The 15,082-nt window shown below is 50.0% G+C and overlaps 1 protein-coding gene across 5 annotated transcripts in view; it reads right to left on the minus strand.

Moving 5' to 3' along the window:
* Positions 1–3,740: 3,740 nt before the first annotated feature.
* Positions 3,741–15,082, minus strand: part of Nfatc2 (nuclear factor of activated T cells 2) — a 128,853-nt gene continuing 117,511 nt past the window's right edge. For 3 of the 5 annotated variants that reach the window (XM_036184682.1, XM_036184684.1, XM_036184680.1), the window contains exon 10: positions 3,741–7,597. In XM_036184682.1, coding sequence (XP_036040575.1) covers positions 7,542–7,597 — 56 coding nt within the window. In that variant the 3' untranslated portion in view covers positions 3,741–7,541. Of the gene's footprint in view, positions 7,598–13,663; positions 13,750–15,082 lie in introns of all 5 variants that reach the window. The other 2 variants (XM_036184683.1, XM_036184681.1) reach the window with 1 other exon arrangement.

The raw sequence follows: 15,082 nt of genomic DNA on the forward strand, positions 1-15,082 counted from the left end.
TTGTTCTAATGTGGCCTGCAGTGGGCGCTGCGGAGTCCCCACAGCAGCCTCATTTCTCACCTTATTGAGCGAGCGAGGGAGCGAGCATCCTCCTTGGGGAAAGTTCCAGTCTCACCATTTGCCTAGTAAACAGCAACTGGCGGCCTGCCCTTCGTTTACCTGTCCCCTAGGAGCCATCGAACTACAGCAGAGAGAGCTTTACAGGCAGGAGGGCCACAGGTGACTGCAGGCTGCCAGGAGCAGATGACAGCTTGGCAGCTTGGGGACCCGAGGGAGTCATGTCATTACTGCTTTCTGCAGTGAAGGGAGCTGGCTCTTGCCAGAAAACAACCGCTGTGTAACCAGAAATGAATACACCAAGCCCCGTGGGGTTGGGAGAAGGCCTCTCTTGAGTCCACTGTTTGGTTTTGAAAAATGAGTTAAATATTAGGAAGTGATTAATTTTCCTGAGGCTGTCTGCCTCTTGTGCCTGTCAAAGCAGGTTGTGCCTGTTCATTCACACACCCCATCCCCCCAGGTCCTACTGTGTGCTGGGCTTGGGGATATAGGCCTGAGCCAAGGCAAGCATTGTCCTCCGCTCCTGGGACCCACAGGTGAGACCATTGACACCGGTAGTTTCCACGCACGGTGGGCATCACGTGGCACCTGGGGTCAGGCAGAAGAAGCAGGTCTTCATAAGCGCTTCTGGAATTAGGAGGTGAGGGCTCCCGGTACTAAGAAAGCAGAAACTAGGAGATGGTGTGGTCTGAGAGTAAGGGAGCAGCGCTGTGTGTGTGGAGATGGGAGGCAGGGAAGGTGGCTGAACATGTCGTCTGGAATCCGATCTAAATGCTGAGAGCCACTGGGGTGCTTTGCCTAGGGGCAGAATAGGGTGTGAGGTAACAGTCTGGCTCTGCTGTGTGCAGGGAGGGTGGGAAATGTCAGGGGAACTCAAGGAGCCACCCTGTCATCCCGGCAGATGAGGGAAGGCCAATGGACACAAAGGGGGAGGTAACAAACACTTCAGAGACAGGTCACAGAACTTGCTGATGTGTGGGAAATGGGGCGTCGGGGGGGGGGGGGGGACTCTGAGCGACTGCCACATCATTCCTTAAGCAACTGTGGAGATGGTGTTGCTGCAGGCTGGGTCAAGACTGGGAATCGGGGAATCTCGGGCCTGTTAACTAGAAATGCCTTGTGGTTGGCATAGTGAAGTCACACAGATGTACTAACATCTGGAATCTGTGAAAGGGGTCTGTGCAGCCCTGTCCAAGGTGGTCCTGGGAAGCCTGGCCTTGTGTGGCCTCGTTTTTATTAGGAGCAATGGCTATGAAATAGAATCTCATGTGCCTCTTCTGCTCCTGGTGAGCCCTTGAGGGAACTCGGCAAATTTGTCATAGAGGCTATGGTTTGCTGTTGCTCCCTGAAACCTGGCTGAGGACCAGATAGTGTGGCCCCAGCAGTACATCTGATGGTCAGGAAGCACTGTGCAATTTCACAGTATAAAATTTGTGGGAAGAAGGCATTCTTGGAGAGGCTGGAGCAGGGCAGCCTCCTTGGCAGTCTCTCCAGGTGGGGCCATCTACACATATCTCCACTTCCGAGCATTACCAGGAGGTGGGCTGAGAGAGCAGCCTTCTGGGAGGAAAGTTTTGTCTCAGCTTATTCATGTTTGTACCACAAAATGTCATGAGGGTTACAGGTCAGTCCCTCTGCCTCACCAGGGCTGTGGCTTTAACTTTCATTTACCAATGATTCTTGTGGTTCTCGAGACTCAAGCTTGGCTCTGGGCTTCCCTCTGGTTTATGACCCCAAAGAGACTGCGCCGGTGTCTGTCCCGGTGTCTGCGCTAAGTTTTCTTAAGTCTCCACTTGTTACCAACCCAGAGTTATGCTTCTCCCCACTGTAAAACTGCACCCAGATGCTACATGTAGCAAGGGACCTTTGCAGACTGCTGTCACCCCAGTGTGTCCTAGTGTGTACTTGACATTTGGGGATTTTTGAAAAGTAGATCGACTCATTTCTGGCTCTTATGGTCTAGTTGAAAAAAACAAGCCCAAACCTCTATTATGTTTTTCCGGACCTCACAGTAGATGATGTCCTAGCAGGAGCTCAAAACTCAACACTGAAGCCCAAAGTCTGTTCAGCAATGCTACAGGGAACCGATAGCAAATATAAGCCAGGATCTATCAAGTTCCCAGTACCTGGGAATCGGCCACTATTGTCAGTATTTTGTATCAGGAAAAATGAAAGAATGGGCCAGATTTATGTTTGCCAAGTGAAGTTTGCATGGAGATTGTTAGGTTTTGAACCCAGAACAAATGGCTAACTGAGGTGCCTATTTAACATATCAAACTGGGAGGATTTGGCTACCAGGTTCTCCTAGCATCCTTACAGGGTGTGACTGGTATACCCCAGCCCCTGCCCTCAACTTCTCCAGCCCAGGGGCTGGGCTGCCCTTCCCTATCCAAGCCAGCCCTCTTGGTTACCTGGCCCTTTTTGGTCTACCCTTTACAATCCTGGCCTCTTGTTCTGATGCTCCCTTCTCCCCTCTCCTTGCATGGCCCAGCCCCTGGTCATGTCCACTCTGGACTCTCCCAGATATCCCTGCCTCCCTTTTCATTCAGAGATGTGGAAGACAGGTCTACTTTGAATGGGTGTATAGTCTTGTCCTGTCTTTGGCTGCTGCTGCTAGTGACCTTCAGGAAAGGCATGGAAGGGCTTCAGAAGAGAGGAAAAGAAAAACAGCTTCTCACAGTTACAGCAAACGTCATAAAGGGTACAGTCAGCTTGGGACGTGTGGTGCTGGGCACATTCTGGTTGTGTGGTGTGGAGGTGGGGGGTTTCCTAATAATTCAAGCCATGTGAGTCATTCCCAAGAGTGCATTTAAGTGGCATTCTGTAGATCCCGTCTCATAGGGTTCCACAAAAGTGGAGTCCATACCAGCTACCTGGAACCATGTGCTCACCAGGAAACTTTTGGCACCTGGACCCTCTAGGTTGTAGGACTCTTTGGGGCTTGGACTCTGATCTAAGCCACTAGAGGGGCCTGAAGCCTTTCAGGGTAGGTGTTTGAAGCCACAAGGACCCATGCAAGTTCCTGTCAGGGCTGGGGACACCTGTCCACATGGACCTGCTGGTTGTAGGAATTGGAAGGAGTAGGAGTAGAGTCTAGACCATCCCAAGGGCAGATCATGGTTGGGTAGAGTGAGTCTCTGAGGCACAGGCCCCAGGACTTTAGAGCAAAGCTCTTAAGGGTAGAAGACATTCAATATTAAGATTTAAGAAATAGCAATTCCTTCCACCTCCCATGGGTGCTTTAACTCTGAAGGAGAAAAGCTGTTCTGAGGAAGAAGGCAGATAGAAAGTCCTGGAACTTTCTGGAATATATGTTTTCAGGTTTGATAAAAGGTCCCTCCTCTCTTCTCTGGTAATGCTCAAACAGAAAGGCCCCCAACCCGCATCCTACTGTTTCCAACCGACTTCAGGCACTCTGGGATTTCCTGGAAGCTGGCCTAAGGCTGACTCATAAGTCTGTTCTGCCCGTTACCCCAAACAGAGGCCGAGGAGGCAGATCTCAGCAGAGTCTTGGGTAGAGAGGGTGGTGCAAATCTGATGTGCGTCTGTCATCTTGGGCAAGTGGACAGCAGGTTTCTCCTGTGCATGAACAAAACCCCTCCTTGCTATTTGAAGCCCACTTTTAAGGCTGCTCCAACCCCTCCTCCAGAGAAGCAGACACACCCAGGGAAAAAGTTGCTCTCAACTGTTTTATTGCTAAGCTGTCATCATACAAGCCGTATAAAAATACTTTACATATAGCAAAAATAAACTACATGAAACTGAAGGTTAAAATCATTTTGCATAGGAATGCGTTATATTCCGACTCCAGATAGCCGGGATTTTCCCAAACCCTGGTCTTCAGGCATCACTGGGGCAACCTCTAGGAGCTGGAGGATGTGAGACTCCCGGTAAGGGCTGAGAGGTGATGGGGAACAAGGGTCCTCTGATGTCTGGGATGCTCCCACAGAATGCTCTGGCCAACCAGAACACTGGGGCTCCTAGTCACACGGCAACAGCACCATCTGCACCCAGCCCATCTAAAGGCTGAAAGGGCAGGGACATTTATTCCCATCTGTCTCAGGGGCTGCATAGAGACAGCATTAACCCTTTGACTCCTAGGACCCGTCTGTGATCTCAGAGGGGCCTGCTCAGGGAAGCTCTGCTCTTGCCCATCACTAGAGTTAGCTGTAAACAGACTTAAGACAAGGATGGTGGCTGTATGTCAAGGCACGGGTAAATTGGTCATAGGTGAAGGTGACGTTGCCTCATTTTAGCAGCTGGCTGGATTGCAGGAGACTCTTTCGCTCTGCGGCTGGCTGGTTTGGGTCCATGAAGCTTGATGCCCAAGGTTGGGAGATGCCAGTGGTGGGGATGTGTCAGGTTCCTCAGGGGTGTCCTTCCAGCAAAGAGTTCAGGAATGCTCATCCAAGCTTGACCACCCACAGTCTGTCAATGCTGAGCACTGTGGTGCAAAAACAGACCAACCCGGCCTCCTTTTGGTTATGAGTGACAATCAAAACACATTGCTCCCGACCTCTCTGTATGACAGTGCTCAGGGTGGTGACGGATGACGGATGACCAGACCCCTGGATGTGAACCAGCTATCCCAGGTCTTGGGAGGAACCAGCTCCTCTGCCCATGGCTCCATGTGCTGGATACAAGGTGCTGTCCTTTGGATGCTGTCCACAGGGCCACCTGTGAGGACTCCATGTGGTTGCTTCTGTCACAATCAGCCTGTAGGATCTTGTCAGCCCATGAAAAGACAGGGTTCTGTGGCTTTAAATCAAAACTACCAACTAAACCCTTCATGTGCAATTCTCAGGGAAAACCCAGGCTTGAGGCTGGAGGAGTGTGTATCTTTCTCAAGCAAGAAAAAGATGCTCTTTCCTCCCAGTCCCCCTCCCTCCTGTCCTGAGGTCCTGACAGTGACCCAAGGTGTGTCTTTGGATATGTTTTTCTGGAATGAAAAAAATTCAAAAATACACCATTTCTCTTACAGAAAATCAAGATATATATGTTAAAAAAAAAACCTTAAAAAGACATCTGACCATTTATAAATATGTTCTAACTCCAACAGGAATGAGATATTTTGAGGGCAGATAAAAAGCATCAAAATCCAGGTAAGAAAATAAAATTTAATACCATACTGATCTGGGTGGATATATATACTCCCAGCAGCTGTCTTTGTACAATCAGGAAGATGTGCGGACTTTGAAGAGTTAAGTACCACATTCAGCAAGACGGAACTGTCAGAGTGCCACACCAACATCACCATGGATTTAACGAAGTCACCTTTCTGCTCCGATCCTGACCCACATGCAACACAACCACCTTCACTAATCGGGCATCTTTTTCTCACTGACTTAGATCAGACTGCATCTTCCCATTCTTAAAAAAACGGTTTAGAAGCAATTGCTCCAGGCGACGTTTCCTCCTAGCATCTGTGACTGACCAAACCTCCTTGATAGCTCTCTGCTGCTCATACACTTTCTCTGGCCTGTCTGGAAAAAAATGCCATTCTCTCCTTGGCCTTCTGGTCTATTTGTTTATCAGACGATTCCTTAGACTATCCAGATAAGGTGGTCTAAAGGGAAGGGCATGTGCTAGTATTTGCGAACACGCTTGCAAGCGTGTGCATGCGCGCGCGAGACACACACTCACACACACACACACACACACACACACACACATACACACACACGAAGGTCTGAACTACAGGAAACCCTTTTGCTGACATGGTTAGAAGATTAATGGGAAATGAGTTAGCCCCTTTTCACCCTGTAGACAATGCAACTGAACTACTCACTACAATTGCAGGAAGGCACTTGGGTAAAACATTGAGATAATCTGAGGAAGGGCCTGATTCCTCATGTGCAAAAAGTGGCTCCCAGCCAGGGCAAGTGAGAACTGATCTCTCACCAACCCTTGTCACCCTTCCCCAGAGAAGTCGGTATTACCCTAGTAAAGGGCCAGCAGGGAAGCTTGCTTTGCTTAATAGGAAGTACTTAGAATCAGAGGCTCAGTGCTAAACATTCTGGGTTCAAAAGAGAATTCTGCTCAGCTCTATGCTTGGGGTGGATGGAGGGAAACCTGGTGCTGCTGCTAGGGGAAAGAAATGCTAGATATTAGCCAAGAGGTCATACTTCTCATGCTCAAGCTGAACCCTGGGCATGGGGGCTCCATCTGAAGAGCTAGCCATAGCTGGCCCAGCTCCCAAGAAGATTTACCTTGGGATGGCCTTGACAAAGTCCGATGTAAGAAACACACGATGGATATTTAGCCACTGCGGCTTGCTACTTGGGCCCTCTGCCTAGCAGACAGAGCTGAGAAAGTCACTTAACATGCCTGCCCAGCGTGTACAGGGCACCTGTGGTGAAGGCAAGCAGCGAAAACTATGTTCGTGGCTAGGAGAGCTCTGCTGGAAGGAAAAGCACACTGCCTAGGGGAGGAAGCCTGTGGAGGACCCCAGTGAGAGGAGTGTGGAGAATCCACAGGACACCCAACCCAGCCAAGCAGGGCTGGATCACACTAAGGCACATGCTGGGGCAGATCTGCCCAAGTTACATGTGCAACACTTTGGATTCGACAGCGACTTTAAATGCATCCAGGTAAAAATCAGAACAATGGGGTGATGCCAGCACTTTCCTGCTTTGAGTTTAGGGTAGGGGGATAGTTCAACCCCTTTGTTCTGTTCAGTGGCAGTCGCGACAAACACCTGCAGGTTTTGATTGGGTTAGGTGGCAAAGACCCAGAAGGTTCTCCCAGCTCCTGGTGGAGGAGGCTCTGTCTGGGAGGAGGGTGCAGAGGAGCCTTTGGAAGCATTGTTCTCAACAGGCAGCGTGGGCTGTATCCCACTAGAGGTCTGGTGCAGGTAGCAGGGTTAGGGAGTAGCTGGCTGAGAGGGCCCAGCCTGCAGACACCTTAGTTGGCTCTTTGAAGCAGAGAAAAATAAAGCGAAGCCCCAGAAGCTGGCAAACATGTACATGTGTTATAACTTAACGCTGAGAAGTTGGAACAGGTGGCCCTGTCAGGGCAAGGCAGTTTGTTTCTGGAAAGAAAATTCAAAATAAAGCTCTACTGTGCCCCGGCTGGGGCAGAGATGATGGTCTGGTTTTGGCTCCTATAGAGATCTGGGGTTCTCAAGCCCAAAAGTTGGACTCTTGGGCATGTCCTTTTGGTTGCTCTGTCTAAACATCCTTCAGGAGAGAGAGGAGCCATATCTGTGGGCTGGGGCCGAAGTTCCCAGTTCTTTCCCCCAGTCCAGCCTCCAGGTCTCAGGCAAGCTCAGCTTCCTGGTGAGTTGAGAATGGGCTTTGGTCAGCAGGCAGTTGCTCTTCCTGGTGAAAATCCAGTCACCGTGGACATCAGCTGAGATGAGCTTAGAGAGGCAGCAGGCTCTGGCACCAGCAGCCTGCACTGCACCCACATACAGCGTTCCAGTCAGAGAAGGCGGGAGAGACAGAGGGTCCAAGGTGGAAGGTTTCTTGTGATAATGGCTGTTTCTAGGTCTGATTTCGTGGGGGAGGCCTTGAAAACTCCTTCCTGATGATTTCATTAACTGAAAAGGGAGAGAGAATCCGGTTAGACGCCGCTTTCTGTGTGTTTCCTTGTGGCGATCCTTTAACCATTTTAACATAAATGTCTTCCCATTTCACTGACCCGCCCAAGTCCCCCAGCTGACTGCTCACATGGTAATGTACTCCACCAGTGTTCAAGGATTGTGTTTCAAGGTTCCAGGGGTGGAGGGGTACTCAGAGGGGCTGGGGAGCCAGTCACCTTCCTTGTAAGTTTGTGGTTCCAACAGGAACTGTAGGCATGACGCCAGCCCCTGGCATGGAGAAGCTATCTGGCCTGTGCCAACCGGGCATCTCATCGGAGGTGTGAGTTACTGGGATGGGTTGGGAGACTCTAACGTGGAGGATCTGGCCACAGGCTTCCCTTAGCATCCTGGAGGTCAGCTGGGGTCATCACCGGCACACACTGGAGGCTGCAGAGCCAGTCCCAGAGCCAGTGTACATCCTCAGTGGCATTTTGTCAGCCAATCCCAAGGTGGGCAGGAGATTTCTCCCTACAGCCTCCTTAATTTCCCATCTGAGCTATTCTCTGAGTGTTAGAGAAGGAAACGGTGTAGAGAAGCTATGGAGACTTCCCCATTCCAGACTCTCTGCAGTCTGAGGTGTTTTCTCCTGGGAGGTCCCTGCCTGGATGAGTCTGTGACCCCTTGTCAACAGGGACGGGATAGGTACAGTTTTTTAAAAAGGGCTAATCCAGGCTAGCTCTGAGCCAAACTAGCCATGTAATTCGACTGGCCTGGGACTCAGGTTCCCTATCTCTAGAGTGGGAATCACAGCAGCATGTTCCCTTTGGATCATTCTATTTTCTCTTTTATATTTAACATGTGTGTCGGGGGTGAGGTAAAGATGTGTCATGGTGTGGGGTTGGGGATTTAGCTCAGTGGTAGAGCGCTTGCCTAGCAAGTGCAAGGCCCTGGATTTGGTCCTCAGCTCTGAAAAAAAAAAAAAAAATGTGTCATGGCATGGCATGTAAGTGGGGGTCAGAGGACAACCTGTAGAAGTCTGTCCTCTCCTTCCACCATGTGGGTCTCAAAGATAATTCAGGTCATCGAGCTTGGCAACAAGTACCTTTAGCCACTGAGCCATCTCACTGGCTGTTTTATTAAAAAAAAATTATTTTTGAGATGGAGTCTTGACATGTAGTCTAGGCACTTATGATATAGATCAGGCTGGCCCTGAACTGATAGGCAATCCTCCTGCCTCTGTCTCCAGAGTGCTGGGATCACAGGCACATACCACTGAGTGGACTTCTAAAAGCTGCTGTGAAGATGCCAACATGGGGATGGATAACAGCACGGAGCCTGGTGCATGGCGTTTGACGGCTGTTAGCAGCCATAGTCAGGAGCACGCTGGTGTACCCTCCATGCTTTGCATGAGAAGGGGGGTTCATTCAGTGTTCCTCAGGCATGTGTTAGAGTCAGAGTCGGGGTCAGAATACCACTTCTGATGTGACTTGATTGTGAGTCTGGCTTTACTGATATAACCATTCTGTGCCTCAGTTTCTCAACCTACAAACTGGGTCCAAAAATATTAACTGTTTCCTAGTGCTGTGAGCATGGAGACATCATCAGGTCAGTGACCACAGTGCCCAGGACAGAACACGTGTGAGCTTGCAGAACAGAGGACTAGATGTCAGGTATGCTCAAGAATGAGCCCAGGAGCCCCACAGTAACAAACACTTCCAAGATGGTAAATAGCACTGTAAATGGAGCCTCAGGGGCTGGACTCATCCGATCAGCTGACTGGGACTATGTGTGCAGGTACTGTAGTACAGTCAGTGTTCCAGGTACCAGCTCACTCTCTGGGGCCTGAAAATGGGTAACTGAAGGAAGGATGCCAACCTGGGCTCTGCTGATGCAGCACTGCCAGGGGCAGGGACTGGCAGCTTCTGTGAAGTTTTTCAAAGTCAGGATCTTAGGGGCCTTCCTCGTCTCCTCAGCCTCTGGAGTAAGAGTGGTCGACCCCTCTTGGAAACTTCCCACGGCCAGGTTTGCTATAAATAGCTGATAGACATTGCTTTGGGCACCACAGGCCCTCACCCAGGGTCAGCTCCCTCTGAGGAGTGCAGGCGGGGAAGGCTAGATGACCTCTCTTTGGGGCAGTGTTTCCTACTAACTCAAAACTACCTACCAACCACATGTAGAATATTCAGTCAGTGATTCCCATTTCAGACCCTTACACTGTGGGTTGGTAGGCGAGGCTGCTATCAGGTTGAACCATGTCCAGCAACCTCCGTGGTAGTGGCTTTTCTCTCTGAAAACCTACTTGTACCCCTGACTGCAGGGGAGAAAGTTCTAGAACATATACCAACCAGATGTTGGCAATTACATTGTTCTATATCAGGATAAAAACTTGGGCTCCAAGTTCTGAGGGGCTCTGCTCAACCTTTTCAGCCAGGTGCCCCCTTGCAGGTCACTAGGGTAGGGACAGCCAGTAGGATCCTTGAATGGAGTCTATGCCTACTATGATGATCTGCCCTTTATCTTTCACCATTAGGAAGGAGAGTCCAGTTCAGCCCCATCACTACCTTCTTCTTCTTCTCCCTTCTGTCCATCTTTCTCACTCTCTTTCACCATGATTAAATTCTCTTGTACCCCAAACTCCTGCTCTGGGCCAACCCCCCACCTGCTTTCCCAGGTCCCCGCTGAGAACTCTGCCATCTGTCCCTCACTTCCCACCACTCTTTGAACATCCATGGCCCTGACTTCCACCTTCCAATGCATGCCACCAGCAAACCTCTGGTCCTCTCTGTCCCGCAGCAGGCCGATGCCATCCCTGCCTCTTCTAAGGTTTGTGACTTCTGCCTATGCCAGCCACAGGCTCCTTACAGCTGGAATCCTGGCTTTCCTATACTGTCCCTTCCTGGCAACGAGATACTGCTGTGTGTGCGTGCTCACATGCCTGGCTGTATCCTGTGCCCCAGACATAGGAAGCACACAGTAATGACATGGGCACACAGATCTTAGAAAGGGTTAGACACTTCAGGTTCCATGTCAGAGCTGGGTGTGGCTCCCTAGGGTGACTCAGATGTCCGAGTCTGACCCCTTCCCCCTCCCCCATTCATCCCATAATTCCTCCAAATATCTCCCCTCTGTCAGCTTCTCTTCCCACCTTGGTCCATGAGTCTCCACGTAGCTTCACCCACTCCCAAATCTAACTTCCTGCCTGCCTTTGTTCCAGCAGTACCTATTCCTACCCTCACACACCCCGGAAGTCACTGTGGAATCCATAAGTCTCACAGATTGTGCCATGCAGGACCGTATGCACAGCTGGTGTCTTGGGTGGCTATTACTGGCCTAGAAATTTTATCTACAAAAGAATGAAACACGCAGATTTTCTGAGGATGGTGGGACTATTTAATTCCCACCCCAACCCTAGAAACATGGGTACGCTGTTGATAGATGTTGTGGGGACTGGAGGTCTTTGGCTATAACAGGCAGCAGGGTTTAGGTTTAGATTTGAATCCACCTTAGAATCAACTCAATCTGCAGCCTCCATGCTGGCCAAGAAATTGTTCTGTGAGGTTCAGTATCCACCCCTTTTTGTTTGTGGAGACCCAGAACCCTCACTGTATTTTGTGCAGGAAAAGGTCAGATAGTTTCTGAGTTACAGGGGGCAGGTTTGAAGCAGGTGGTCCACCAAAAGCAGCACATTCTAAGAACAGGACAAGGGTAAGGGATAGCCCACCACAGTGCTGCTAACTCCATTAGGGGCAGGACTGAGGATGAATGTGTCTCTAACTTCAATGTGACCCCTAAGGCTGGAAACAGGAAACAGAAGAGACAGATTTTAAATGCATCAAAATTATAGCATCTTTCATTATCAGAGACAGTCATTCATATACAAGAGGTACTACAGCTCTAAGAATATGAATCAATAAAAATGACTGTGACAGACAATATTAAAAGGGCCATGCCAGGGACCAACAGGCCCTTTTGGTAAAGGGCTAGGTACTACTTTCAGATTTGTGGGTGCTGAGGCCTCTCTCAACTATTAAGACAGCTATAGGCAAATCAACATCAATGTGTCTCAATAAAACTTTATTGAGAGAACAGAACAGGGGCCAGATAAAGCCTCGCCACCATAGCTCACCAATGGCAGAGAGGTAAAAGAAGGCATTTTCTTTGCCTGCTTTGGGGTTCATCAATCTGGGGAGCCGGAGCCTCAACTAATATTACTTAATAATTGGTCTGGGTTGGTTTAATGGTAATGTTCTAGAGTTTAAAACCGACTTGTCCTGGGGGTTCTTCCTACAGCCTCCCCCTCCCCAGCTGGTGACTCCGGAATGGCAACTCCAGGAAGGAGCAGAGAGGTCTCACTGCTTCTCTCCAAAGCTCAGCTGTTTTCTACGGTGAGGCCAAACTGTAGCCAGAGGCTCCTCCTACAGCCAGGACAGGCCTGGAATGCCCCCCACCCTGGCTCCTCTACTGTGCCCAGGTCAGGAGGGCATCACATCTGCTGGTGTAGGAGAAGCTCCTTGGGGAGAGTTCTCTAGAGCCAAGGCCCAGCTCTGGGCCTGAAGGACTGGGCCTTCCCTGTCACTCACAACTCAGATGTTAGCTGAGGGTGTAATTATGGGGCTTACTTTCTGGAGAATGTCCTTGCACCTTTTCTCAGCCCCCTTCCTGGGCTCTGGACACCTAAGATCACTAGAGAACTTTCTAGAACATAGCCAGGCCACCCATACAGGATTAGTGGAAAGGACAAAATCCCACTGTAGGTCAAGGGCCAGGTCAGTGCTGGGTTAGAGGCTGACAGCTGGTGCGCCTGCCAGATTCCCAGGCCCAAGAGGCATCATGCACCTGGGCCTCGTAAGGGACTTTGCTCTCCACAGAAAACATCGCTGTTTTTTTTTGTTTTGTTTTGTTTTGTTTTGTTTTGTTTTGTTTTTTTATCAGCCTGATTCCTGGGCCGTGGTAGATGCTCAGCAGTGAGTGGCCAGTACAGTGAATGCCCCTGACCACAGCAAAGTTTGAATCCCTGTTGTTGGATGGGATGAGTACCTGGCCTTCCCAAGAAGGATGCATTGTAGTGTTGGGATACTTTTCCATGTCTTCGGGGAAGTGGCGGGGGTGGGTGCATGGGTGGGAGTGGGGTGTCCTGAGCTTCCAGCTCATCTGTAAACACTGCAGGCATGGCTTTTACTCACTGTTTTTTTGTTTTGTTTGTTTGTTTGTTTGGTGTGTGTGTGTGTGTGTGTGTGTGTGTGTGTGTGTGTGTGTGTTTAAGATTTATTTATCATGTATACAGAAAAGGGCACCAGATCTCATTCCAGATGGTTGTGAGCCACCATGTGGGTGCTGGGAATTGAACTCAGGACCTTTGGAAGAATAGTCAGTGCTCTTAACCTCTGAGCCATCTCTCCAGCCCCTACTCACTGTTTTTTACTGGGATTTATGGTATGACTTTGCCAAGGGCATCTGGACCTTGCCTGAGAGGTAAGGGGCTGCTTTCACTGACAGAAGTGGGAAGCCAGCGTGGCCCTGCACTCCAAAAAATGCCAACTTAATCACTACCCCAGAGAGCTCAGTGGGCCAGCTACAAAGTCAGGCTGACCACATGGTGAGGGCATGGGAAAGGCATCACTTGCTCCTTAACCCATGGGGACTGTGTTGTCAAAGAGCCTCCCAAGCTTGCTCCAACCAGTCTGGTTCAGCCACCCAACACTTCTATACAGCCCCAGAGGCCAAAGCCAGTTAAGTTGAATGCAAAGGGGGAAGCCAAGCGAGGGCATTTGTGTATCATAGAAAGTCACACACACTGTCCTGGTCTGGGTCTCCTGATTGGCTTCCTAGGGCTTCTACTTAATACAGAACCCCACTCCTGTAGGGTACAGGGTCTCCCAGGACAGCATGCAAACCCCTGCATCCACCCCCACCTCACAGACTGAGAATCTTAAGGCTGCCCGGCCCTTGAGAGCAGGGTCCAGAAGGACAGTTGTCCAACGAGCTGAGGGCCTTGGGGTTGGCGTGTTCTCTCTGACTTAGCCGTGAACTTGAGGTAAGCAAACACAGCTGGCGACCCCAGGGAGAAGGAGAAGAGTCCATTACCTTTCGCTTTGATTTCTCGGATCAAAGACCAGTCACTCGGTCTCATAATATGTTTTGTATCCAGCTAAGGGGTGTGTCTATCAGCTCTGAAAAAGACGTGCAAAACCATTTTTGAGAAGAAAAGGAAAAGTTACCTTTGAATGCTATCACACTTTGGATTTGTTTCTAGCTACACAACCCAGGACAGAACTTCACCCTTGGACTAGAGTTTCAGGCTGATTCTGTATTAATTTCCTGGCCTGAAGGAACCAACCACTGGGGTAAGTACCAAGACAGGGAACTTTATGTAAAGAGGGGGTAGTCTCTGAGGCCAAATCCATCAGTACAATGAGGGGCTGTGTGTGTCTCTAAGAAACCCCAGAGGCCTCTCACCAGGGTCTATGGCTACCACTGAGATAAAGTTGGCTTCCCTAGAGCCTAAAGAAAAGGAATCCTGGGAGGGATCCATCTGCTGTGACGTAGCACACCTCGGAGGTCACATGCTTTCCTAGAAAGTTCCCCCAAAGTTAACTCTCTTCAGAGCCTCTTGCCCCTCAGGGCAATGAAGACACTGGAAGGGAATGAGACACCCCTCCCCCGTTTTTTAAACCCATCTATGTCTTTCCCATTTGGTGAGTGTGAGCTTCTTACCACTCAGTCTTTCAGAACCCTCATCTTCCCTGCCCCCTTGGAGGGGACATGTAGGTCTGAGCGTCCTTTGATGCAAAGAACTGTGGGTCTCTGAGGCTTGTGGTGTGGAGGTGGGGGGCTGAACTTGAATCCACTCTCAAGGATAGTCAGGACTCCCTGGGGCCTCATCCGAGGGGAGAGGGTTCTTTTCAGCATGTACAAGCCAGCCTGAACTTCCCAATGGGCTGGGGTTGGTCCCAGGCTGACCTGGGGCTATAGGGTCCATGTTGTCCATCTTCTCTCACAGTGGCAGTAAGAAATGTGGGGACCCTGCCTATCCTAGTCTCTCTAGAGACAGAGGGCTGCTCTCCCGTGTTCCAGGAGCATGAGGCCCCCAGGCGGCCCTGTCTGGCCTTCTGTGTCCTCCAAAATCCAGAGCAGGTGTTATCAGGCCATTCCTTCTGGTGTTCAAACATAACACCCCTGACAATGGCCACATTAGGGGTTTACCTCAGGCCAGCACCCCTGAACTGCGTAGTTAGGATGTCTACTGCAATGCTCAAATTTTACAGAGCTCAAACTAGTTTCTGGCCCCTCTGTCTCCATGGACCCAAAAGCTGGTACTTCTCCAAAATCCCTGATTCCCCTCATTCCCAATGTACTCTGTTTCTGTTTCCTTTTTTTTTTTTTCTTTTGAGACAGTGTCATATGTATCCTAGGCTGGCTTCCAGAATGTAGCTAAGAATAGCCTTGAACTTCTGATCGGCCTACAATGAGATTACAGGCATGTTCCAACATGGCTGGTATATG

This window comes from Onychomys torridus, chromosome 4, assembly GCF_903995425.1.
Source record: "Onychomys torridus chromosome 4, mOncTor1.1, whole genome shotgun sequence".
NCBI classification, from domain to species: Eukaryota; Metazoa; Chordata; class Mammalia; order Rodentia; family Cricetidae; genus Onychomys; species Onychomys torridus.